The sequence below is a fragment of the Tympanuchus pallidicinctus genome, unplaced genomic scaffold (genome assembly GCF_026119805.1).
Source record: "Tympanuchus pallidicinctus isolate F22 unplaced genomic scaffold, pur_lepc_1.0 scaffold22, whole genome shotgun sequence".
NCBI classification, from domain to species: Eukaryota; Metazoa; Chordata; class Aves; order Galliformes; family Phasianidae; genus Tympanuchus; species Tympanuchus pallidicinctus.
Genome location: NW_026294739.1, coordinates 42,239,183 through 42,266,621, shown reverse-complemented (window position 1 = coordinate 42,266,621; position 27,439 = coordinate 42,239,183). Strand labels below are relative to the sequence as shown.

General features: G+C 42.3%; 1 protein-coding gene across 3 annotated transcripts; it reads right to left on the bottom strand.

Moving 5' to 3' along the window:
- Positions 1-1,018: 1,018 nt before the first annotated feature.
- MBTPS1 (membrane bound transcription factor peptidase, site 1) lies at positions 1,019-26,503 on the bottom strand. 3 transcript variants are annotated; one of them, XM_052685249.1, is made up of 23 exons: positions 26,424-26,503; positions 25,010-25,502; positions 23,410-23,667; positions 22,790-22,993; positions 22,358-22,468; positions 21,016-21,125; positions 20,520-20,636; positions 19,482-19,549; positions 18,340-18,442; positions 17,426-17,577; positions 16,415-16,576; positions 15,702-15,846; positions 14,514-14,702; positions 13,720-13,892; positions 12,689-12,804; positions 10,935-11,091; positions 9,970-10,094; positions 8,528-8,605; positions 5,827-5,967; positions 4,033-4,164; positions 3,411-3,537; positions 2,598-2,728; positions 1,019-1,832 (listed from the first exon to the last, which is right to left on the bottom strand). In XM_052685249.1, the coding sequence occupies exons 2-23, from the start codon at positions 25,194-25,196 to the stop codon at positions 1,636-1,638; spliced, it is 3,183 nt and encodes a 1,060-aa protein (XP_052541209.1). In that variant the 5' UTR covers positions 25,197-25,502; positions 26,424-26,503; the 3' UTR covers positions 1,019-1,635. The 3 variants fall into 3 exon arrangements, with proteins under 3 accessions (XP_052541209.1, XP_052541208.1, XP_052541210.1); XM_052685248.1 differs by lacking the exon at positions 26,424-26,503 and adding an exon at positions 26,365-26,385; XM_052685250.1 differs by lacking the exons at positions 8,528-8,605; positions 26,424-26,503 and adding an exon at positions 26,365-26,385.
- Between the last annotated feature and the right edge of the window lie 936 nt (positions 26,504-27,439).

The following is a 27,439-nucleotide window of genomic DNA, read 5'->3' as shown; positions in this document are numbered from 1 at the left end:
CCACCCAAGGGCACGGGCATCGCCCCCAGGCTGGGGACCCTGGGACAAGGGGCCTATCCCCCCCGAAGGGGGTGGACACGCCATGGCTTGGTGCAAACGCTCCCGCACGATCGAAACGTGGCACAGCTACAGGCTCCAAGCGCAGGGTCCCCAGCACCAGCTGACAGCCCCTAATGCATTTTTGATTTCCCAAGTATGTGGCCTTCTGATCTCAGTAAGATGGATAAAGAGACTTTAATCAGCTGCTAGGAGGAATTATGGATGGCTAATTGTGCCTGCCACCTCCATTACATCTCAGCTGCCTACAGGGCTTAGAACCATTTGAAAGGGTCTTCCAGACCTTCATTAGTTGCACACCAAAGGCTTCGGGAATAATTGGCCTCTATGATCTAGAAATTGGCCACTGGGCTGTAAAATACCAGCCACTGGGAAAGGCTCTTAATTTGGACTGGGGCTTTGATGCAACTTGACTCTGGTCTCAAGGCTGTGTAGGGGCTGTAATCTCTCATTAGCGCTGCGATGAGAGGAGCAAGCCTCCTCATTAGTGCCAAAGCAGAGGCACCAAAGCTTTCCAGGCTCCCTCCTCCTGGCAAATCAAAGAGATTCACAGCCCACCTCCCACACTAGCACAGCAGCCCCGTGTGGGGTTCCTGCAGGCCTTGGTGCTCCCTAGCTGGTATTCTTTCCCCCTTCTCCCACTTCCTGCGGCACCTCAGCCCCCAGGCTGAGCCACATGCTGGGCTGGCAGCTTCACCCACTGCTGGGCCTCTTTGCAGGTGCCCTCCTCTCCATCTATGATAGCAAAGCTGTCTTTTGCACAGTTACCTTTGTCTAACTGCCATCAGAGGTACAAAGGTGTGAATAAACCTTGTTTCAGACTGTCAAAGTCCCCAGCACCCTGGTGCATATTCATTTTAAGGACAAAGACAGAGGGGACAGAAGGGAAGGAGTGAAAATTTTCACTATTCAACGATCTGCTCTCTGACAGGCAGCAGGAAGACAGCTGTGCAGCACTCTGTTTGAGCTTCATAGAGATAACGTATTTATTGAAAATCTGCTTCACCAACAATGGTGAAATCATGACCAAAAATTACAAAACATCATAGTAGTTGGCTTTATAAAAATAAACTGCAGAACTATGTCAAACTGATTTGTACTAGTCTCTCCTGCCCCCTCCCTCTTTTGATGAAGTTACACTCTTCAGCGTTAAACCATTCTAGAAAATTGCATCCTATCCAAAAAATGCACTTGTGTTTCCTTAGCAGAGGTCCTTAAAGTGACTTTTCCCCCCGCCCTCCCCAACAATAAATATAGAAAATAGCCTCTAAACAAATAAATTTTAGTTTGGTCAGCTTACAAAAAAAGGTCCATTTTCCCCCTCGTGGGATATGCAGTGACGAAGCAGCCTGTTCAACAGCGCTCAAGTCTTTGGTGGGCATGGCTGCTTAAACTGCAGTTTATGTACAGATGATCAGCTGAGGTCCTTTTCTTCTCTCCAGAAGCCAAAGAGTGTGAGATGATGTCAGATGTACATCGCCAGTACGATCACCACGTTTGCTGCACCTGTGCCGGGAGCCACCAACCATCCAGGAAAGCAACCAGTGACAGGAGGTCATCTTTGGCAGGCGAGAGCTTTCACACCGAAGGCGTCTTTGGTGGATGGACCTGCTGCATGAGCTGCGGCCGCTTCACTCGCGGCTTCCGTCTCTTTGGCCTGCTTTTTGCTTTGTTGATCTGCACCACAAAGAACGCCAGAACCACCATGGCCCCAAGAAAAGCAAAGACTGGAATAGTCTGTCCCACGTCCTGGTTGTACCGCCCGGGCATTATACCTGGAGAGGCAAGGAGGTTTGCGGCCACACGAGCCACCATCAGATTACATTTCAGACAGGGAGATTCACAACTGCAGACTGATTAGCAGAAGTAAGACAGGATGCTAACTAACTTCACAGAAAAGTACGGGCATTTCCACCTTGACCTACTTGGGAACATGCAAACATAACCCAGATTTCCCTTATAACAAGAACCTTCTGTTCCTCATGCCGCAAGAGAAGTGATTCTGCTGCTGCTCTGGAGATCGCGCTAGCACATGGTGAGGACAAACTACACAAGCCTTCCTTTTTAAAGGCATCATTTGGACTTGCAGCTCAGATTGAGAAAAGAATGTTGTGTGAAGCTTTAAGAGGCTTCCAGCGGGACACGGCACCAAGCTTGTAAGGAGATGCTCCAAGTGCTCTACGCTGTCAGTGCAACACCTTCCCCAAAGCACTGCTCTAGTTCTTTTGGACTCTGCTTTTACATCGGTGTGCTCACACGAGGAATTCTTATCAGCAGGAGTTATCATCACAGCTCCCAAGGACAGGAATTGCTGCTGCCTACTACTGGTGCCAAAACAAACCTGGGCTGGCCAAAGACCACTTATCAGAATCTTCCCCTCTGTATGCACACATGGCTCCTTTCAAAAATATTTCTCTCAGACTTCATCAGTCAGTCTTATACAACACAACCATGCTGACATTTGCATTTTTTCCACAACTGAAAGGAAATACATCTTCCCTTGACCTAAAATACTACCTTTCAAACCTTTCAGTACCTACCTCCAGGAATGTCCCATGCTCCACTTTCTCCAGGGGACAGTGGTCGCACCTGGGGTCGGTTCTGTCGAAAACTGGGCAGAGCCACTTTATCAAGGTCAATTGACAGTAACTTTTGATGTTTCCAAAGGTTGCTAGAAGAAATGTAAAGATAGATATGTCCGCCCACTTACTTCAGTAACGCAAGGAATTTTGCAGAAACATGCATAGAAAGTGACAGCTGAAACCTACCAGCTACTCATAACTTGGACCTGAATGATAATCCCATATGCTCTTTGGGTTTTGCAGCTTACAGGCCTCCCAAGTTCCATTCAGATGTCACAGGGATGCAACTAGATCACATTTATTTATTAGCAACTGCCTTCCGTGCATGCAGTCTAGCAGACATTACCACTAGGAGCTCTGCAGACAAGCATGGGCTATGTGCTGGTGCATTTACCTGCTAGTGACTGACAAATTATACACTGGAAGGCAGAGTTAGGAGAGCTGTCCCAGGAAGTGCTTCAATAAACTATTTCAAAGGCATGATGGATTTAAGCCAGCCCTTGAACTTTAAGTTGGAATCACTCAATCATAAAAAGGCATTGACTTGTGAAGCTATTTTTAAAATCTGTTCCACAAAATACAGCGTAACTATCAGGTGAGTCAGAATTATTCACTGAAGTGGCTTTAATCACTATTTCCTCTTTACAATCTCGTCTTTCTCTAGGAAAGGAATTCCAGCTGTTCTTTTCAAAAGCAGATGAAACAAATAATTTTCAAGCTGAACTTGGAAGCCAGACTTCTTGTAGAATTTTAAGACAGATGCACACTAACCTGGGAGCAGTTTCATTCAGGGGCTGCGGTTTGGCCCAGGAGAGATGAGGACAAGCAGGAAGGGAACGGGGTTTCGGGTCTCCCAAGTGAGCCTCAAGCACCTTTGAGTATCGATGGAGATGGTTACCTGCGATCCACAGCAGACACACTGCGTCAGAAACACAGTTCCCAACATTTGCCTCCAGCTAAATGGAGCTGCTGTAACATCAGGAGCCATTCACAGTAATGACTCACAGCTGAATCTGAGTTAGAACCGTTAGTTCTTATTAAGGGTATTACCGTACAAATTATTAACCGTACAAAACAGTAAAGACTCTGCCCCTACAATAAGCCAAGTTTTGCTGGCCAACACCTGAGAACAGATTTTATGCACAGCCTGTAGCCAGTACCTAGAATACCTCCCAGCAGCACAGAGGCACCGAGAATAGTTCTGCGAGCAGAACATTTTCTTTAGTCAAATGATAGTATCATCACAGATCCTTAGAGCTTGAAGGTGCTCTCTTCTAGTAAAACACCAGAGCTCATCCCAAGCTAACCTTACTGTCAAAGCCTGCATGGGTCTTTCTAACTTCCACTCAGACCCCCATCGGCTGCAGGCTCTGCTCACGAGTAAGGCTCTCACCTTCCATCCGCTCCGGGAGAGAACTGCCCTCTCCTGACGGCGGCCGCTGTCGGTTTTCAGAATGGCTGAGACTCGGAGGCGTCACGCCGTAGGAAGTGTACTGCAGGAGGGAATCCAGGAGCCAAAAGCAATCTGTGGGTTTCATAGACCCGAGCCCCAGAACAGAATGTGCATTGTTACATTTCAGACGACTCATCTTACTGGTAAGAAGTGTATTGTCACATTCAGAAGCACAAGTAGTTTCTCATTCTTGTTATTCTCCTTCTGAAGTTCTAAGCCTAATTCCAGCAAGATGCAACTGCCAACCACTCCTCCTCCATCAATACAAAGACACAAAAATAATCTATTCACTCTTAAAATACCTTCTTGTCTTCTGTACCAAATGAGGCTTTTTGGGGAAAAGGTCATCAAATGGCAGGTTTCAAATGCAGGAATTCTAGTTTGGGCAAGGCCATCCAACCCCCTGAAACAATTAAGGGGTTTTCCACTGTGGAAACACAGGGAAGCTGAGAGCTTCTGTTACCTTTTGTTATCATTTTTATGATGGAAAAAGAGAAGCAACCCTTTAAGGGGATAAAAAAATACCTTGCAAAGAAAATTAAGAACTAGGCAGTGTTTTCAGTGGAAAGTTATAACTCCTTTGCTTTCTCAAGCTTAGTATGAAAAAATAAACTAAAAAAGAAAAGGAAAAGATTCTGACTGCATCTCAGCTAAAGGAAAAGCAGCTATGGGATAGACCAGTCTGGGAACCAACATCAAAGTATACTTCATCATGGTTTTCCTTTGCATTTCAATGGCATTTGCTCCAGAAAAACTACTGCCTTCCATCCAGAGCCACCCCTGCTAAGCAAGCACTCCACCTGGTTAACCTCACAATTGCCTGCAATTTCCATTTCAGAAGTGGAATGACATCTTACCACCTATTTCCACTGCCGCAAACAACTTTCCTCAGATCCTCTCCTGCCAGGGAATACTTGGCTGGGAACAAGAATTAATCTTCATAATCCTGGTGTCCCTCCCCTTTGATTCTTAAAGAGGTCAATCAGATTTTAAGGATTTAGATTCACAAATGTGAGGAATTTACTTCAGTTAAAGCAACCGATGTCTCTACAGGAGACATAGCTGGTTCACAACTTAAAGCCAACTTTGAAGGATTTGAGAGCCTTCCCCTTTTTCCTGTACCACAGCTCACACTGAATTTAACAGCATTAGGAAAGTCACAAAGCACCATTCTCTACTAAAGCTCCACATCTTCACTAATGCTAAATGCTCTCAATAAACCACAGCACGCAGAAGAGGCACTGCTATGGTGTTACAGAAGGGGACACTGCAAAGGGATGAGAAATTGCAAAAGAAAACTCATAGTGGTATGTAACATTCTGAAATGCAACGGGGAAAAAAAGCAAAGAGGTCTGCTAATATCCCTTCACAACTTCAAGCATGCATTCACACTTCCTGCAAAGAAGGAAAAAAAAACAAACACAAAACCAACCAATCAAACAGAAAACATTAAAATCAACACATAAGTCATCTGTAATGGAAAAACAGGCCTGAGGTGTATAGGGGGAAAACGCTCCCACTCCTCAGAAGCCATTTAATATGCAGCATTCTTTAGTTCCAGCTGCGGTTACACCATTTTCAGCAGAGTTCTGCAGAAACAAGATTAATAACCAAGCAGGAATTGTTTAGAGATTCCCTAGAAAAGAGCTATTTCTGGTGGGAGCTGTTACTAGCCCTCAGGACACTTGCCTGCTTAAGAAAAGTATTCCCTCCTGTGTGTCAAAGCATACACACCTTTCTGTCGATGGCTGTCATCCAAGCAGTTCGAGTCACCGTACAGAACGATCCTGCCACCACCTTCGGAAGGAACTTGGTAAAGTCCCAAAATAGGAACATTTTCAATGACAGCAGTCTCCTGTTTTAAAACTTCAAGACCTGAAGCAAAGCACACACAAATCTCACTGCCTGAAAAGAAACACCGGTTAGTCTACACCGCAAACTTACAAATGCCATCGTGCCACTCTTCACGCCACGCACTTATGAGAACTGTGCTTTAAAAAAGCTATGTTACAATAAAAAAGAAGCTGCTCCAAGACCCTGATCATGAAGCTTTCCGCTGATACTGATGTTTTCTTACTTCTGTGGAGAACTGAAAACAGAACTCTCATGGATCATCTTCAATGTTCTTGAATAAAAAAATCCTAATATTTTCACAAATGAGTTTTAAACCGAAGCAATCTGCCTTAAAAACCCTTTTACGTTGCTTCAGCCCTTCTATAGAAAGCTACACGCAGTATCTTAAAAATCAGCCATCACAGTGCACACTGCTCTTTGCTGACTTATTTGCTGTCACGTCTATCTACTGCTACAAGAAAATCTACTACACAACAAGAAAAGAGAATAGAGACATTCCATGAACTATGACACCTGTCTGCTAACAGCAGCTATGAGATGAGGGCTCTGACTGAACTTGTTTACAGAAGCAATTCAGAGGAAGCCTGCCTTAAAGCCTGCTGGGATTGCATTTCAGCAACTCTGCAGCACCGCCTTGCCTTGCACTTTGTCTGTTCTCCTTTCAATTTATGAACAAAAAAAGGTATGGTCTAGTAAGGATACATATTCCCAATGAACAAAAGAAACATGGATTTTCCACTGCTCGTCCCCACTTGGGCCAATTGTAGCTGCCTCCCAACCCCAGGCACTCTTGCAGCCAGCAGGTAGAGCCCTGCCCTGCTCCCCAGATCGGCCTCTTCTGAAACACTTGCACCACTGTCACAGACAGCAATTTTTGAAGTATCATTTACAAGTCTGCCTCTGAAAGTATGGCAAATAACCAAATAATAAACTGGCAGCTTAAAATGTGTTTGTGAAACATTTACTGCGGTAACTCAGACGATCAGCGAATGGGAAAGATGAAAAAAAAAAAAAAAGCAACCAAAGGAAGGCCTCTCGGTATGGATTTGTGATTGCAGCAAAACCCAGAGGGCACAGCTGTAAGCTCCCTTTGTATCTCACAGGTATTGTATTTCCAGTGAACTGAAGGCAGTGAACTGAAGGTTTCTTGAACAGCAAGAACCATTTAGTTTCCTCATGAAATGAAAGCCATTTTCAGATCAAAGGTTTCCCATCTCTGTCACCCGCTTCAAAATCCAAATTAAGATGACCAGCTTCAAATGCTAAGTATTTAGGTTGCCTTTACTTTTTACACTGTCTTCAAAGAGCAGAACCAAAACACAGAGCTCTTTTGTTTCATGAACTGGAACGAAAAGGATTCAACAGAGAAAGCAAGTGCAGCAGGCTACCTGTCAAACACACTGCCTCTCTTCTTCTCCCATTCTAAGACAACCGCGTCATCGCCATACAGCATTTCAGGGTTACCGTCTGCTCTCCCAAAGATTCACATGAGTGAGCTCCTTACTGTTCCAGAAGATGTCTCCATTAGCCCTTAAAACATTATTTTTCTGTACATCGCCTGCTGCCATTACACCTCTGAATCACTACCCCATAAATAAGATGCTACAATAAAGCTAAAGAGAAAGGACAAGCACAGAGAATTCCTCCGGTCTGAAAGCACAGCCTTCCTATGAGCCTAAAACGTTTCCCTTGGCAGATAACAGATAACACTTGGTCTAACAAAATCCTCCTTACCTCTATCTTTAGATCATCATGGCTACCCAAACACTCATACCAAATTTGGCAGTGATTGGATTAATTCTGCGTATGGACATAGCTCAATATCATTTACAATTTGTGAGAGACATGGACAAGAACAATCCTTTCCCTCTGGAGCACACACAACACACACACAGGCAGATGTGTTTACATACAGCAAATATAACAAAAGACTGCATATGTACATTTTGATATTGCTGTAATGTATGTAAAAAATTTATGCTGCCACATTGCAGCTTCCTGTTAGCCAGCTAGATGAAACAAAAAAATACCTATAACAGAATCACAGAATGACACAGAAGGGACCTTCAAGCCCATCCAGTTCCAACTCCCTGCCATGGCACAGGGCCTCCCCCAGCTCAGGCTGCCCAGAGCTCCATCCAGCCTGGCCTCGTGCACCTTGAGAGGTGGGACACCCACATGTTCTATGGGCAGCAGTGCCAGGGCCTCACCATCCCCTTAGTAAAAAAATTCCTCCTAACGCCTAACCTAAATTTCCCTTCATTTAGTTTAAAGCCATTCCTCCAAGTCATACCCCGTAAAAGGCCAGTCTCTCTCCTGTTTACAAGCTCCCTTCAAGCACTGGAAGGCTGCAATGAGGCCCCCCTGGAGTTGTGTATTGTCCAGGCTGAACAAGCCTAGCTCCCCCAGCCTCTCTATGTGGAAGATGTACTCCAGGCCTCCTTCAGCACATTCTCACTCCAGCCCTATCCTTTCAATGCATTTTTCACTCCACAGTTCTTACACCTTTAGATTTTGTAACTTTGCTTTTCAACTACAAAATACAACTTAAAACACAGAGAAAAGAGAAGGAAATGCATACCTTGATCCTTAAAAGTCTGTGCAATTACGATGCCATCTTCTGGAAACTTGGCAATACTGCATCCAGATGCATAATTCACTGAAAGACAACACAACATTGCCTTTGCAGACAAAAAAATGACACCTTCCCGCCATAACTCAGTCAGCTGCCAAAACTGGCACAGAAAAAACTCCAGGACATTTTCTCTGGATCTGTGTATTTTCTACATGTATTCACACACAAGGCATTCCTAAGCACAGGTTCACCTCGCTTTCAAACCTTTCTGTTTAGTACATTTTTTGAACTGAAAAGCTTCACCAACCACAAAAAGAAATGTTCATCACTAATGTTCATCATTCATAGAGAGAACCTGTCTCCTTCAATCAATACTGGAGAGTGCACAGAGCCCTCAGTTCTGGTGCCTTCTCTGTTCACATACACATTCCAATGAACTGGTCAGAAGACAGAGATTTAGAAACAAAGCATGAAAACATCAAGTGACTTGGTCAGAAAAAAAAAAAAAGGACCTAGACCTAGAAAGCCTGAAAACAATTAGGTCATGGGGCCTGTGCCCTGTGAACTTGAAAACAGTAAAGCATACTAACTTCAGGATACTGCAGTGCAAAAGATGACAAGAATAGGAATTCCTGAAGCATCTCCGGCTGCTGAGACACGTCTAAATTGGAACATTCCAAGGAAAGTCTCCCCACTGATTTTCTTCCTCCTCCATTTCAAATTTTTACTAACCACAAAAGTAAAACCACAACGAAGCTGAAGGCCTCATCCTGGCAACTAGTTTGTAGTACATACAGACAATACCTCAAGAATATAATTCAATGAACTGCACTTGGAATTCGACCGTAAAGAAAGGTTGATGGAACTGGGCTTATTTAGCTTGGAGAAGAGGAGGCTCTGGGGAGACCTTACTGTGGCCTTCCAGTGCTTGAAGGGAGTTTGTAAACAGGAGGGGGAACGGCTGTTTGTGAGGGTGGGTAGTGATAGGACAAGGGGAATGGTTTTAAACTGAGACAGGGGAGGTTTAGGTTGGATATCAGGAGGAAGTTTTTCCCCCAGAGGGTGGTGAGGCACTGGCACAGGTTGCCCAAGGAGGCTGTGGATGCCCCATCCTTGCAGGCATTCGAGGCCAGGCTGGATGTGGCTCTGGGCAGCCTGGGCTGCTGGTTGTCAACCTGCACCATAGCAGGGGGTTGGAACTGGATGAGCACTGTGCTTCTTTTCAACCCTGGCCATTCTATGATTTTATATAATCAGAACATTTGTTTTCTCATCTGAAAATGAATCAGTATAGGAAGTAATCATTCAAGCATGCTTATTAAACTCTTTTCACTCACTCTCAAAGCAGCTCGCTTGACTCTCATTCAAGCTGATCCTCACAGAAACAACAGAATTCTCCAAACAAGGTCCTGCTCAAAGGCTGCACAGACAATGACTCCAGTACTCACTTTCATGACTCGCCATGGTAAAATCGCCTTCATACAGCCCATCGCTGAAGGCCATGTTCCAGACAGAAAGCAGATCATTTAGAGCTGGTATATTAGCACCTCCAGTATCAGGCATCCACCACTGCCTATAAACAGAGAGGGTAACAGAGTTTATTAGTACACAGAATGTAGTCCTAGAGCTTGTAATACAAAAAATCCTTTACATCCAGATTTTTTCCGAGTCCCTTAAATAATGAACTGTATCTCAAAGCCTCACTTAACTACAGGAGCACACAAGCAGCTCTCCCTCTTTGACACCTATGCTTCTGAACAGAAGTAAAAATAATGGTGCAAAGTTCTCAGTACATTCCAGTTTCCTACATAAATTTGCAAAAAAAAAAAAATCAGTCCTAGCTTATCTATTCAACAATGATGAAGCAAAACTCACAGTCGTGTCACTTGCTTCTAGCATTTCTTCTGAAGCAAAGTGTTACTTGCTCCCAAGCTGCAGATCTTTCAAGCTTACCATGAAACACATGGCAACTACATTAATTAGGAGGGTCTTTTTCACCACTGTTGATATTAGTTTATTTCCCCTTACATATCATGCTGGAGTTCTTCCAGTATTGGGTGCACAGTCCAGTAATACAGTTTGCAAGCTGCATGTGCTTTCTATTCTGTTCTCCAAAGTAAAAACACACCCATTTTTCTTTGCTAGTCTCCGATCTCTTACTTCTTTCTATTGTAAATGTTTTTCTGACTTTAAAAGATTACATTACCAAGAGAGGGGCTCAGAACAATGATAGTATTCTCCTTCAACTTTGCAGCTTAAGGTCAGCGCTACTCGAGGCATTTCTTAGAGGCAGCGTAAGAAGCAGCGCAGGCGATTAAATACAATTATCACATGCAGAATCTTTAGGACAGAACATCCACAAAATAGCAATTTTATGACATTTATTTAGCAGAGAAATGAAAGAAACAGATACCTTGTGTTCTCATCATAAAACTTGACTTTTCTCATTACAGATGTGTTGTACCAGTCACTGAACACGATAAGTGAAAGTCCATTATCAACATCCCTCCTCAGCTTGGTGATCTCTTCAGGAAAATACTCTTCCTCACTGTCCACCATCAGTAAAGTCCCTGCATACAAAAGCAAAAACAGTGCTCGTGCTAACGTGATTGCTATTACTGCAACCCATGCAGAAGTTAACACAAATGAACGTTTTGCACTTTTTCTGAACAACTGGAAAGAGCAAACAAACAAGTAGCTTACTCCTAAATATGAAGCCATTTCACTTCTTCCCTACCTGATTGCCTAGAGAGGTGGTGGAATTTCCATTCTCAAGGATAATGTAAGTCTTGGCTAGTTAAGGATCTGGATGATGGGGCTGGAACAAGATGATTGTTAAGGCCCCTTCCAACCTGAGCCATTCTGTGAGAAGCCAGAGGAGCTGGACTTAAGAGACAATAATCTCTGCTACCTTAACTGTAGTGTCATTGTATACCAACTACAGTCTGAAGACAAAATCATTCATGTTTCAGAGGTGCCAGCAAACACCAGGATCACAGGAATGTCCTGCTACCTGTTCTACTTGCAAAGCCTCATTCTGCACCGTTCGTAAGATTGGAAGAAATTTCCCTGCTTCGTTAAATCTATTCCCATGAAAGTACAACCCTGAAGTAATTCTATTTATAAACATATTAAGAATTACATTATTTGCCCCCAGCTGCTTCTTTACTGTGGTTTTACCAGAGTTGTGATTAGAAGCCTTCTATTCAAGTTGTTTCTTCATTTCATTTAACAAATTTGTTCCAACTTCCACCTTCATTCCTGTTCTCTTCCCTCCTTCACCTCTACCTACTCACACTCTTCAGAGACAGAAAGCACTCATATCCCAGCTCAGTCTGTTTTAGCAATCCAAAAGCCAAGTCTTCTAGTCTCCTAGTTTCTCCATTCTCCTAAGCAGAAATGTGAGTTGTGGTTGACAAAACTACCCATGCAGAGCAGGCTTGTCCTTGTGGTGCCCTTTCAACAATCTAGGAGTCTCAGGACAGAAACTACTCCATTATGCTTTTACAGGCCACCTTTGCTGTCTTCAGTTGTGCATCTGCTAACTCAGAAAGCAACCGTACAACATTTATCAAAGAAAAAAAGAAAGCTTACTACTGACATTTACAGAACTAAAAACCTGTCAGGAAACTGCACCCTCACTTCACAATCTATTGAAGAACATCTTAGCCCAGAAGAGAAGATGGTCCTTTTGGAGTCAGGGCCAACTAGAGGATCACCTGGGAGCAGAAAAGATCTCAGACAGCTCAGTTTGCTCCCTGCCTGGCAATTCTACCACATCTCCAAACCAAACACAGAAGAAACAAACCACACTGGTCTGCTAGCATATAGTAGGAATGCAGTAATTCCCCACTATTTTATCTATCCACAAATACCAATGTTTCAAAATAGCACTGCTGAGGAAAAAAACAAACAAACAAACAAAAAACCAAAAAACAGAATGGACATTCTCAGTTCAAGTCTACAATTCACCTGTGCTTCATTTTAACTTGCAAAAACCTTTTGGAAAATACAGGTCTGCCTCCACGGAACTGAAAACAGGGGGCTTCTCTCCTCATTTTTCAAGATAACCACAGAGATCTGTACTCATTCACCAGAGTCCCAAGTAAGCCTCTACAGCAGCACTTTACACTACTTAACATTAGCACATAAATAACACACGCTTACCATACTGACTTGCATCAAAACACGTAAATGGAGAACCAAGAACCTCAACAAAGTAACCCATGCTTCTTAGGTGCTGATACATGTCCCTGAAGTTTGTGTGGATATGGTCACCATTCCTTAGGAAAAGACAGAAGAAAAATGTTGAAGACATTCAAATTTGGCATGCAGAAACCTGATTTAAATCCTCTAATTACAGATTATTTCCTAGACCTTTTTCTAAAACGACTTTTTTTTTGTTCAAGGCATAGTCTGTGGTTTCCAAGCACCATCTCCTCTTGCAATTTTTTTCCTAACAGTAGTTCCAAGTGCTACAGAAGCAATACAGTCAAAGTTAGAGAGTGAGAATGTCCCTTAAAAAGCACAGCTCTGTAAGCCTGCACCACATCACATAGGAACACTGCTGTATTACAATGAGCTATCTTTCACAGGACTTCCTCCTTGCTGAGGAGTCTGTAAGAACAGCTTTAACTATCAGCTGGAGGGAGCACACAGGATGACCTGTAATTGCTGGAACTCAGAAGGGAAGTTCCCCTCTACTTGTCCTATCTCCATGTTCCGAGCAGATTCACAAAAGCAAGTCTCATTCACTGATCCAATTAATCTACATTTATACATTTTCTATATGTTTGGATGCCTTCCCTTTCCATCCACGAAGAACTACAGGTCAGCCACTCTTTATTTTGGTAAGTGAATGCCAAAGTGGCTAATTAAGTGTTCCCCTCAATTCCCTGGGAGAAATCAGGGCAAAAAGGAAAAAATTTACACCACGAAAGCAAAACAACTGCATCCTAAATGTTTAAAAAGCTTTTCATTTTAAATGAATCAAAACCACAGAGAGCAATAATAATAATAAAAAAAAAATGCAAAGAGAAAAAGCATGCAGAAGCTAAGAGCTGTTCATGGATTTATTGTAAAAGAAACTTCCATGCCACACTGAAAAAGGTCAGGGCTCTCTGGCACTCAGTGACGTTATTAGACATCATTAACACGCAGTCAAGAAGTACTGATTTAATAGAACCTGAGATAAATACCAATCTAGCGGATCATTCTTCATCCTCAAATTATCCCTGGGGAAGTAGCCTGGTGGATAACGGAGATTATGATACTGATCCCAAAGGACTCGCTTACTGCGAGGCGGAGTAGGAATAATCTTCACTTTTATTGGCAGCTTCACCGTCGAGGTCTGCTCCGCACCGCTCTTAGACTGAAGGACAGAACGAACCACGTGAAATGATTTCCCCCTACAGAAATGTTCACCAACTGCGGACTGTAAGGGACTGGAAAAACAGAGGTACCTGCTGTATTGTTACTCACCAGTACTGCCAACTAAGGAGAACAAGAGACGACTTCTGCCTTAAACCACCTTACTCCGTTTCCTACACTCAACTGCTTTTATTTCCACTCGGAACATAGAACACTCTAAATATGCTACAACTGTAATTTGGTTCCACTGTTCAAAACCTTAAAGTCTTCTCAGGAATAGTTAACCAGGGGTCTGGCAAAACAACATTTAAGTCATCTCTTTTTCAAACCCATTATTCAGAATTCATAATAAATAAATGCAAATCTCACAGACACGCTTTCTAAAAACACTAAAGCATATTCAATTCAAAGGTTAATCCTGCTCTCAGTTTTAAGGATTATTAATTGTACTTTTCAGTACTCTGATCACTATCTAACTTATGCTTCACATTACAGGACCAGAGACGCCCCGTACAAACAAGGGTTTGTAGTGAAGGAATTTTAATTAAAACTACCACCATCATCCCTCCTCCTTTTCACCTCAAACCCCTCATCCCCCCCCAAAAAACAAACGAGAACTAACCTTATTTTCTGCAGGGGATGACACTGTGATCATAACATGCCCTTGAGCAACGCCTTCCCAAGATGCTGCTTTCTTTGCTACAGAGATAGAAATTGCCAAGTATCCAGACCAAGGCCATAACACAGGGGAATAGGAGAAAGCCACTTCAATGTTATCCCCATTCTGTGGGAGATAGGGTTGCCAGTCTGGCTGTTAAAGAAGAAAACTGAACATTGGTAAAACAGTCTTTGCAGTCAGAATCATCAAATCTCATTCTTCTGAAGATTATGCCCAATTTCAAAATGTACATAAACCCAAAAGATCCGTGCTATGACAGTGCATCAACCCAACCACACCCAGAGTGTAGACTTCCCAGAGGAAGGACTCCAGGAAGATCTATGAAAAGCACACTAAGTGCACCCAGTTTAACATTTTGCCGTCCTGTACAAAAAAAAAAAAAAAACATTGGCAAAGACATGAAATTTCCTTTCTACAACAAAAATGGTTATGGCTGTAAGAGACTCAGGCTGATTACAATGGCTGTCTCTAAGCATGACCATCAGCTAGTTATAAGAGCTTCTATGCTCTTAAGCATAAGTTTAAATCTAAAACAGACCAACAGACCTCAGGATTCACAGTAAGATGTTGAAATGAAGCTCATTTACACTGGCTAGAGTCTTGCATAGGAGATTTTCCCAGTTCACGGATCTCTTATGTTTACTCTTCAAAAAAAAAAATAAAATTCTCCCTAGTCAATCAACAAATTCAACATTACTGGCATAAAGCAACAGACTCTGCAGCGAGCCTTGAGATGGCAACACATTCAGGTCATTCTGACCCCAGTCAAGAGTCATAATTTGTAACATCAGGATCCTTTTTAGAGATTTCTTATGCTCACACAAAAGAGCCAGAAGATCTTAAATGCTAGCAGAGAATGTAAAGAAATCTCTGAGTACCTGTCATTCAAAACTGGTTTTACAGAGACAAAACACTACATGCCCCTGAAACCAGTGCATTGCTGGAACCTGCAGATAGCTCATGGGGACAAATCCAGCTCGGGTCATCCCTTAAAACAAATGTTCTGCGTCTCCTGCTCTCACCACACTTGGTGAGAATGCTTGTACGTTCCATCAAATTCATGAACTGAAGTAGTCCTTCCTAGGAAGCTTTATGAATATAGTCAGGTCTTGGAAGAACATCCAGTCTTACCTTGTCTATAATTCTCCCAGTGACTCCCATACCATTAAGAATAGTAACATTCACAATGGTTGGCATGCCTCCATAATATATGGGCTGTGAACAGTAAGGCCACATGTAGGGACATTCCGTCAAGTCAATATAGCTTGGACTCAAACTGCAGGAAGGACAGAGGAGGCAAAATTTAACAAAAAAAAGAGCAAACAACAACAAGTAGAAGTACAAGACACTAGACAAAACTGACATATGAAAAAATTACTGACAAAGCATGCTAGTCACAGCTCATCTCCCTTCTCAAATGCGTCCTAAAATCTTCCCTTCCCCTTTTTTTTCTTTAAGATTTGAAAGTGTTTTGTTTTGTGATTTTTTTTTTTTTCCTACAAAGGAAAAGAAACTTCAGCACAGCGAAAATGTTCTTCTGGAAAACTAAGATGTAACTTCTGCTCCATTTTGTTCTAGGTTGCATTGTGAATAATGCCAGAGAGTTAAACTGAGCCGAGAAAGAAAGTAAATTTAGCTCTGAGACTTCAAGCTCTAACATGGGTAGAAAACACAGTGATTTTTCATTGCCTCTCCTGTCAAAATTCACACTTCCTGATCTATTCAAGTTCACTTTGTTGCACAAGCATAGATTGCCCAACTGTATTACATGCACATCATCTGCTCTCTTGAAGAAATATAGCAGATTATAGTGTACTGTTGATTAATTGAGGATTAAAATTAACCTGGCCTGTGGTTTATAGCTGTTGAGGATCTGATAAGCTCTCAGAAGATCCAACTTGCCATGTCCTTGTTCAAACATGTTGACTCCAGGAAGTCTACGTGCTGATGCAATAAGTGCCTGCTTCATACTTGCTGGATTCACCATTTCACGCTTCTGAACTGTGCTGAAATGGGAAACAATGGGTCACTTCAGGTGGCCTTCATTACAGTTTCTAGCTAGCCTAGTTGACGTTTTGCCTCAAGGTTCTGTTGTTTCATTTAAAGAAAATGCCAATAAAATTAGGTGGCTGCATATAACATCTACTTGATTTCTCCTTGCAACAGTCGAAGATGGAAACAAGAGTGACAATTTTATGACACATCTCTTGAAAACCAACGTTGTATCAATTTTTCTCCTTACAGCACTGCCCCATGACCAGTAGTCACTATATTTGCTAAGTAAAAGATTCTGAAAATCCAAGCCCTTGTAAGGCCATCTTCTGTTGCATAGCTCATTTGAGGTTTTGGACAGATTTTTTCAAATAAAGTTTCTTATCCCTGAGTAGCAACAGTGACAAACACAAAGCAGAAACTTGTAACTCCTACCTTCCTTTCAAACTCTTCCGTGTGCAGTAGGTGAGTTACACAACTGGGCAATAACCATAAAAGTCCTACATACTATAGAACAAGTGTTCAGTTATCAGCTACAGGTGCCTACTTTGAACACCTGTTCTTTTACAACAGGAAAAACAAAAGCAACTAAATACCACCAAACATTTAACAAAATTACTTTGTAAAACTGTTCTCCCTAGCTATATTTTCAAATACCTAACTATTCAAAACGATCCTCAGGTTTTTCCCAGGAAAGTTAGAGCCAGTCAGACACGATCATGTCTCAGGTAGAACAACACCAATTCCATCCCTCGAGTTTGTTTTCCTACATGTAAATGCAATCTATTTTCATTTGGTGGATCCTCTTAAGAGTTTCTTATTGGCCATCTGCATCTTCTAAGGGGCTGTGACTAAAGGCTTACCTTACTAACAATGTGACAGCACCTGCCACTACAGGAGATGCTACACTTGTCCCAGAAAGAGAGCGGCATCCACCTTTCATACCAGAACCTCTCACTCCAGAGCCATAGGTAACAATATCAGGCTTCACTCTACCATAACCTCCAGGCAGCTCCTGTGAAAGAAAATGGATGGATCAGTGTTCTGATACATAATGAACTGGCTGTTTCATTTAATTACTTAAACGAACTAATGCAAATAATTCAGAAGTAAAATTATGACTGAATCAGCTGGGGTTCAGCATCACAGATATCAAGGAACACCTAAAGGCGGACTCAAGCCATTTACTGCAACTCCTCAGTGTGTCGACCTGGGAAAGGTATGTCAACAAACCCTCCACTATCTACGTTAAGCATGAAACTACTGACAAAACAATCACCCCTCTGCTGCCAGCTAATGAGAAGCAGCACAAGGGAAAGAAGTACATCAGTCTTCAATCAAGATCACAACGCAAACTCATATGAAATTGCATGTGCAGTACATGAACCTCAGTTCAACAGTCAGCTGCAAACAGAAAGGATATCAAATACGCACAGTGTTACATATGGCATCTGGAAAGGCTAAGAGTTTTCTATTAAACAAAGGACAAGAGCAGAGATCTGCCCATACAGGGCACTGTAATTCAAACGATACTTGGCATTTTACAAGTATAACTAGAATGTCAAAAGTGGTCAACATGCATGATAAATGATGAGTATTAAGCTTCTTGCTTCAGGTCTTTCATCAATCTCTTACGATTCTGATATTCCATGTAAATTTTTACCACTGTTTATGCCACAAACATCAGCTGCATGACATAACCTCTCTGAAAAAGGCTCCCTTTTTAAAATCTTTATTCTAGCTACAGAAGCAGCTGGCCGCTGTGCAAGTATCTTACCCAAGTGGTCATTCCCCTAGATGAAAAGCGAGCTATGTTATCTTCAAAGTCAATGCCACCTACTCCAATCACATCCATCTGGTCAGCAGGGTTATTGAGAGTCCTACAACAAGTTGAGAGTTAGCAAGACAATAATTATTAAAAAAAAAAACTAAGACCACCATTAAAGCCATAAATTTATACTGAAAACAGAAACACTGCCATCAAATTTTTGTCAGCCATTCGTACTAATCCACACAGAAACAAATTTTGGTCCTCCCTGATATCGTTATGTTCTACGACTAAAAGCAACTTTTCAAGCACTTGGTAACTCCTAAACTTACACTACCAAACCACTTTTCTTCCAAACCCAACAAAATCTGATTTTAGGCATTTATTTTAGAAATACACTGCTAAGCATTCTGGCTTGAGCATTCTGTGTTCTTTAAGCCTTATGTGTACTCAAAGATGTCTGCTCATACTAGTGCAGCAGTACTAGTCGGAGTTCTGTCATTCCTTCCCTAACTTTTCACTGTCTGAATAAAAAATCATAGAATCATAGAATCACCAAGGTTGGAAAAGACCTAAAAGATCACCCAGTCCAACCGTTCACCTATTCCCAATAGCTCCCACTAAACCATGTCCCTCAACACAACATTCAGTCTTTCCTTGAACACCCCCAGGATCGGTGACTCCACCACCTCCCTGTGCATCCATTCCACTGCCTGACCACCCTTTCTGAACAGTAACACTTCCTCATGTCCAGCCTGAATCTCCCCTGCCGTAGCTTGAAACCATTCCCTCTGCTCCTATCACTAATGACACGAGAGAAGAGGCCGACCCCCAGCTCACTACAGCCTCCCTTCAGGAAGTTATAGAGAGCAATGAGGTCTCCCCTGAGCCTCCTCTTCTCCAGGCTGAACATTCCCAGCTCCTTCAGCCTCTCCTCATATCACATGACGTAAATATGACATAAATAGTCACCTAATTCAACAATGTACTCTAAGGCAAATGATGAGACAGAGGAGGATGTCTAACTTAGGTCACTTTCTATAAATACAATATAGCAAGGAGAAGAAAATACTCTCCAGTCCAAACACAACTGCTTTCAAAAACATAAAACATCACACCTACTTTTCTTTAAGGTGATCTCTGAAACTTACCCATACAGTGGGCCATCATTGCCAATAGCAGAGACCATGATCACGTTGTTGGCTGTCAGTTCCCATACCTACAAAAAAATTAACATTTTTAATAATGTTCTGCTGCTGAAGAAGGGACTTTGAGAACAAACACAGACTCCGTGGGGCATGATGTAAGCAACTGATTAGCCTACCTCTCTTTCTTACTGAGACTTACAAAACACACACATCTCACTGGTACATTCAGCGCTAAGTACAAGCAATTCTTGAGATTACACGATCAATAATGGCCATCACAGCTTCACTGCTAACTGCACTTACTCAGGTTGCATCAAAGGAAAAACTGCCTGTAAGAAAACACTCCAGAAGCACAAATCAATTCCCTCCAAAAATTGCTCAGGAGTGAGTACTAAAGTCACTGTCAAACTAAATTTCAATGCAGACTGTCATTAAAAAAAAAAAAAAAAAAAGAACTTCTTAAGCACCCTTATTACCTTTTTCAGAGAAAGATTTTGTCCTTTTAACATAATTCACTTACTGATTTTCAAGTACATATCAACAAGTCAGGGAACCATAACAATGACAAATCCCTAATTCCATCTTAGCCTGAAACAAGTCTATATTTACAAAGCTGAATCGACTACCTGTACTTTTTACTTATTTGTTTTTAATGACTTTTTCATTTTTAGCGTGAGATAAATTAATTATGCAGAGATTTGAAAAAGCAGGGCTGGATTTCAGTTAAGTTTCTTCCAGTAGGGCTCTAGTTAGTTGCCTGCTTGTCAGTCATGCCTCCTGGCAGGACGTGCAGTGTTTTGTAACAGGTCATATTTCTCCAGCTCTGTGAATACTTGTGAGTTCGTGCTAGTTTCTTTTTCACCCATTCCCTAAAGATACACCTAAGAGCCTGTATACCTGCACAGAATTTCTCTCATGCACAAGAAACTCCTCAGAACTGACTGCGGAACCAGAACTTAACAGGAGCAGTGGTAAACAAGCAGCTCTGCAAGTCCAGGGATACAAACATGGCCATGGGAGCTTTTCCTTCCTCATACCAACCTTGTCAACAAATGGATGATCCATGAAGTCTGGTCCACCAATACTTAGATTCAACACATCTATCTTCTTTAGAATTGCATAATTGAAGGCATCCAGAAACCAAGATGTGTACGAGACCTACATAAGAAAGTAAAAACTACCATTGGAAAGTCCATCAATTCCATGACAGTACAGGCTTCAGAGAGAGACATGAAACAACACAAAAATAAAGCACAAAACTAACACTGGTCTACTAGGATTTATAGTGCTCAGTATACTTATGAGACTGTTTTAACACTACGCAGATGAGACTTCCACACACATAATTTCTGAAGAATATACTAGATTTGGTAAGAAATCTGGTAGTAACCTTTTAGATAGAATAAACAGTATCTGTATCACACGTATAAAACAAAATATATCAACATTTACAAGCACTCGCAGCATTCCCCGAGAAATGGGTTTGAGCAGTATTTATCTAGAAAGACATACATTAAAACACCTTTAAAACAGCTACCTGGTTATTGGTGAACACTCTAAAAATGTGCAGTTCCGCATTTGGAGCAAACCCCTGGCATTCTCTCATGCTGGCTATCACACCTGCTACAAAAGTTCCGTGGCCTAAACCTATGACAGACAGAAGGTAACAAAATGAGATGTTAGAAGCCAAATCATTTCATTTTCACTCATTTTCAGTGTTAATCAACGCCTATAATAAAATCACATCAATCCAACAGACTTCAGAACAAACTGCAAACACTTGGTTCAATCCTCGTCTTTTTGAAACAAACTTTGGTACTGAGTTTAGAGAGGCCAGAACTACCAGCACTATCTACCTAGACAACCAGCTGATGAAACCCAGAGTGACACACTCCTAATTGCTGCCAATGACATCAAGACTCACACAAGACAATAATTAGAGAACAAGATTATTTTGGCAAATGTAAGATACAAGGCCAATACAGGTTTATGTAAACTTCTTAGAATTTTTTTTTTTTAATCTGGATTCTGCAACAATCACACTTTGTTAAGGGTGAAAAATTAGACAAGAAAGCATATTTTTCACTCTCCTCAAAAAATAACACTCTTTTTGCTTTCTGGTACTGCCTGCACTATACTTACACGCTCAAAATCTGCCTGCCCAGTAACAGTCTGGGCACAGGTCCTACTAGAAAGTGCAAACAAAAGAATGCAATCACAGCCACAATGCACAGAAACACCATGAGTGATGTAACTATGGAGATGCATTAAAGGCCAAGCAAGATATGCATATACACTGAACTCTAAATGCATTAAATTGCCAGCTTACTCACTGACCAAGACCATATGAAATTAATATCTGTGAAAGCACATGGTCATTACAGCTGACACATGAAAAACAAACACAAACATGCTGCAGAAAATCAAAGGGTTTTCTGAATCATGACTGGCATAAACCAGCACAGCATCTGTTGATGAGAACTATATAAATAAAAAAACAGTACAGCAAGCTCCCAACACTCAAATTAGCTTAGGACTGCGCAGTGAAGAAGGAAAATATTCTCTCTTCTAAGTATGGAAACACATACGCATTGAGAAACAGCAAAATGCATTTTTTCTTCCCCTGACATTCTTCAAAAGCTACTGCGAAATGCCATATGTGATTCAAGGGAGACACAAGCAACATCCTCCTAGAGTCTTTGTATTATTTGTTGAATTTGATAAAGAGTACAAAACTTTCCTGATACTGCAAAATTAAGCTTAAAATCCCAAGATACACAGCTTCAATAAATGTTAGCACCCCATCAGCAACAGTAGTTTTACAACACGAAACAGCACACTGTCAGGAACTCTCTCACCAACAGCACACAGTAACTCACCGTCATCCAAGGTTCTCTCGTTAGTCCAGTTCGTTCTCTCCTTTACATTTTTGAAATGTGGATGTTTCTCACTCAGTCCAGTATCAAACACTGCTACTCTTACACCAGCACCTGTGACAATAAAGGATTGATTTTTCTGATTCAGCTTCACAACTAACCTGTTCAGTCAAGTGAATGAGAACTTTTATGCTCAATGTACTACATGCTTCGCAGACTTACTAACTTGTGGCTCTAAAGCAAACTTCCTGTTCCATTGCAGAAATTCAACCAAAGATTCTAAACAGAACTACTTCCTCTTCAGAACAGTATGCACACACACACACACACAAAGAGCACTCTGTAACAGCGCACTCAAAACAAAGCATTGCTCAACCTTTACAGCACTGGCATCCAATGAGATCAATACATGTAAGCCAACAAACAACAGCATACCTGTGTAACCCATCTGCCAGAGGACATCTGCCTGCAAAGTCTGAGCAACTTGGCGAGGGATAGCTCTCAACAAACGCCTGCTTGAATGTCGACCTGTTGCATGCCAGAAGCCAGAACCTAGGGAAAGACTTGCCCTTCTCAAGGGACGAGACGACTGCCATTTTTGAGTCCATCTGGTTTCATTGCAGTGCAACACAGGATCAGCTACACAGAATTAAAATTAAGGAGAAAAAAAAAAAAACTATGAGGAAAAACACACAAAATTTTTGTTTATGCAAGTATCCACATCACAACTGTTACAGCAAAGATTTTAGACAAGTAACCATTTTTTCCAGATGTATTAATGCCTTCAATAACAGAGAAAGCTTCATTTTTTCCTACGATATAGGCCAATAAGCTCTGTTAACTGACTATTGCAGAAGAAATGTCTCTACACTGTGGATGGACTCATCATCACGCTTTTAGAAAGGTACAGCAAGATACCTAGATAATTTTAAAGGCAAAGGAACAGAATACTGCAAGTTAAAGAAAAACTGCAGGGCACTTTTCATTTGTGTAATGCTAAGCTAGAATTTAACTCTCCAAAGCAGATCTCATGCAAACTCATAAAAATTACTTACAGTCTGAATATTTGAGCGATCGGAACACCTTCCGCTGAGGAGTCACTCGCTTGATGTTTGGATGATCTTCCAGTGTCAGCACGCCATCCTTCTGTTTCTCATTGATCTGAATCACCTCAAAATCACTCGGATAGTCGCTGGCTGGGTTGTTGCGAGGTACAATCCTCCAGTTCTCAATATCACTGCTTTTTAGTGCACTTGAAATAAACTTACTTCTAGCTTTAGCTGTGAAGTATCCATTAAAAGCCACAATATACTCTGGAACAAGAGTACAGTTTATCAGAACCAATGTTCAAAGCAGCCTAGTCATGCACTCTAGTTACTGAATATTTCTTTCTCTTTATTCAAAACAAATAGGCACAATTTGAGGCACTTTTTTGTTTTTTGCTTTACAGGTCTGATATCTATTTCTGTACTACGTAAAATTTGTGCATGATGAAGCACTTAAAATATGATAAAGGTCCCCAAAATGAAGGCAGAATTTTGATAGCATGGAAAAGTGAGCGGGGTGAACACAGGAGAGGGAACGACATATTGAGTTTTAGGGAAATTACTGACACCAGCTTTGACATGCACAGAGGACAACGCTGGTCCCAAGAGTCCCTCGATCCGGGTAACTTGTGGGTGGAACACAGACCCATCATGCAGTGCCACAATCACCTCAACAAGCCCTCTGTTAGCTAATGGACAACATGCCATTACCAACATTGCGTGTGAATGCTCAGGCACACACACAGCTCCACTACGGGAACAGATCTATTATCTATGACCATGACAAACTGAAGACAGTTTAGACACTGACTTCTGATAGAGTAAAATTTGTTTGTTACGTGAAACTACAGGTTCAAACACAGCAGAGACGTTGTCAAAAATGGCATCTGTGCATTCTATAAGAACCACAGATGTTAAGTGCTGATTGTTCATCCTTCTTCCACAATGCTTAGCCATTCATACAGGACACCTACATTACATTTATCCCACAGTTCTACACGTACACAGCTGCCACACCAACACAGATTGCACTCTATACAATGGCATCTGTCCTCCTTTGACATTCTGTTCAGCATTGCAGACCATATGAATATGCTGAATTGAAATTCAGCACCTATTTTATTTGCTCCTCTCTACAGTTATCCTTTGTCCTCTCAGGATTGATACCAGCCTCAGCTTGCCTTTCATTTGCTCTCTCTGCACTTTGCTACTTTTCCACAAACGTATTACTGCTTTCAAACATTTTTCACAGAAAAAAGCCCAAAACCACACATACTTCCCCTTGTCTTTCTCATTCCACTGAGTCTGTAAAACAAAAAGCTACGAAACCACAGCTAAGTGACCATGCTGGCTCACCTGAACCTCCACGTTCTACTTCCACTTTTAACATACTCCTTACTAACCCCCTCTCTTCCTTTTCCTTGTTCTTCATATTCTGTGCCCAGTTAAACCACGAACCTTCATAAAATTCTTTCTCAGTCTGAATGCAGATAATTTAGATGTTCCACCCATGCCTCTCAATATTACCATTGCACAAATGCCACGATTCATTAACACTAACTTCAGCATAACATGGATTTATTTATTTTTAACTGCTCAACTCTATTACCATGCTCCACGACTGTCGAAGAGAACTCCACTTTCAAAGTCAGGCGAGAACATCCAGGACATATTTGAGCCTCATGAGAGGAATTCCCTAGTCTGGTACTGAAGTGTTTTTTGCCACAGAGTAAAATAACAACCAGAACAAACCAGATGTTTGCAAACTTCATGGTCATAGAAGAAAATGGTTTCATTCCAAGAATTCCATATATTCAATTCACTCTCTTCTTCTTTATAAACTAGTTCATTTTTGTTTCAGAAAACGTTGATTTCACTGTGCCGTTCAACTGGATATTCTTAAATCTGTGTCCGAAGCAAGTACAGATTTCATTGTCTTTTGAGGTAAAGCCTAATAAACAGGCTCATTTCTTTCTACGTTTCTTCTCCATTTTGTATTAAATGATTCGGTCACTCACAATATGGTAGCTGAGTCCTGTACTCCATTTCAGAGAGCAAAGTTAACTCCCTAGAAGAATTAGCTAAGTGGTTTACAAGCTGACCTGCAAGGCAACATAGCAAATAGTTAGATCCACATTTATGTAAAATGCAGAGCCTGAAAAAGCCCAAAAGGCAGATTCCTTCAGCAGTTAGCCTTAGAAATAATAAAGAAACAGTTTCATTTAGTAACTTTTCAAGAACACTTGAGTCTCTTCCTGGTTCATACCAGGTATCTCTGAGATACTCAAGTATTAACTTGGCAGTAGAGCAGATAACAGGGACAACTGAACTCTATTCCCCTTCACAAAAGCGGAATAAAAACGACTGACATGCAAGGCACACACAAGGAAAAAATAAAACCAAAATGAAGCATGATAGAAACTGTCCATGGGTGCTTCAGGAAGTGTGGTGGTGGGTTGTCTCTACTCAGGAACACAGACTCTGTAGATAATGCTCTGGCATGTAATTTGACACAAAGAGCAGCAGGCTGAACGTCTATTCCTGCAGCTAGCAAGGACAAGAAATACCATCACTGCAAGCAAATTTTTAGTTCCTAGGCTTGAAAGAGATTATTGTTACTAAAGGAGGCTTTCAGGCTTTCCTGAGCAGGACCATGGCTAACACAATAGGGCACCTGAGAAAACGGGCTGGGTTTGCGTAACAGTAAGAAATTAAAAAACAATGTGGAAAATGTTTTTCACGTGGAGGAGCAGCCTCTTCCTGTCCTGTTCCAAGGTGGAATTCAAGAAACACTGCGATGCAATCCTGAACCAGCAACATACAGTGGAAAGACCGTGAGAAGATAAAGGAAGAAGAACCATTCTGCCCGGGCTGCCCCACAGCCCGATGCACTGCCCAGCACTCCCGCAGGTCGCAATGCCATACCACAAGTCCCTACCGCGACCGGGGCTGTAATCGCCTCACCGGGCACGAAGCAGCGCCGGGGCCGCCGTCCCACCCGCTCTCCAGCCCGCCGCGCTCACCGTGCCGCAGCCGCCCCCGGGCCCGCCGCCGCCATTTTGTGCAATGTTTACCTCAGCGCTCTCGCGAGAGTCCCGGCGCTGCGTGAGGGGCGGGCGCTTGCGCAGTGCGCCGGTGGGTGTGGGGTGTAGGGTTGTGTGCTGGCGGTGCGTTTTACCGACTAACGGAAGGTTGTGTTCTTCTGCGTACTGAAAATAATTATAAAATCAAAGAATTGTTTGTTATCATGTTTGAGGACATGACTGAATAGGGTTTAATGCCTGTGAGGGAATGTTAGGGTATGTTGTTGGTGGGTGGGAGTGACAAACAAGCCCCACTAGGAATACAGCAATAGCTTCATAACGCCATTTAAGTCTTAGATTAAAAAAAAATAAGGAATTTTTCACTCGGCCCTCCTTATGTCCCATTTTCAAGTACATGTACGTAATTGCAGATGTACTACGCGCTGCTAACACCGTAAGTTGAAACAAACAGCTGAGACTGTGGTCAGTTGCGGGCAGCACAAGCAGACGTGGCCTGAGCCCACTTCCCTGTCAGCCCGACTCCCTGCTTCCCCCAAAAAGTGGAGTGCTTGGCTGCAAGAATGCACTACGAACAAGTGGTAAAGAATCACAGAACCATTAAGATTGGCAAAAACCTCTCACATCCCCAGGTCCAACCCCAGCTGTCTCTCAGTGCCACATCCCCACGGCTCTGGGACTCCTCCACTCCCTGGGCAGCTGTGCCACTGCATCACTCTTGTGGAGAAGGAATTGTTCCTAATATCCAACCTGACCCTCCCCTGGTGAGGCCACCACCTCTCGCCCTGTCGCCGTTACCTGGGAGCAGAGGCTGATATCCCCTCCCACAGCCTCCTGTCAGGGCTGCAGAGCTCTGCCCTGAGCTCCTCTTCTCCACGCTGACCCACCCCGTTCCCTCAGCCGCTCCCACAGCGCTGTGCTCAGACCCCTCACAGCTCCGCTCCCTTCCCTGGGCACACTCCAGGACCTCCACATCTTTCCTGCACCCAGGGGCCCAG

Bases quoted from the DNA above. Each gene is read 5' to 3' on its own strand.
- MBTPS1 (XM_052685249.1), bottom strand. From the start codon at position 25,196: ATGAAACCATTTTCTTCTATGACCATGAAGTTTGCAAACATCTGGTTT. The intron at 16,577-17,425 runs GTAAGCCTTTAG...TTCCCATTTCAG, and splicing joins GCTGTCACATTGTTAGTAAG to CACAGTTCAGAAGCGTGAAA. The intron at 10,095-10,934 runs GTATCTGTTTCT...CTCTGTTTATAG, and splicing joins TTTTATGATGAGAACACAAG to GCAGTGGTGGATGCCTGATA.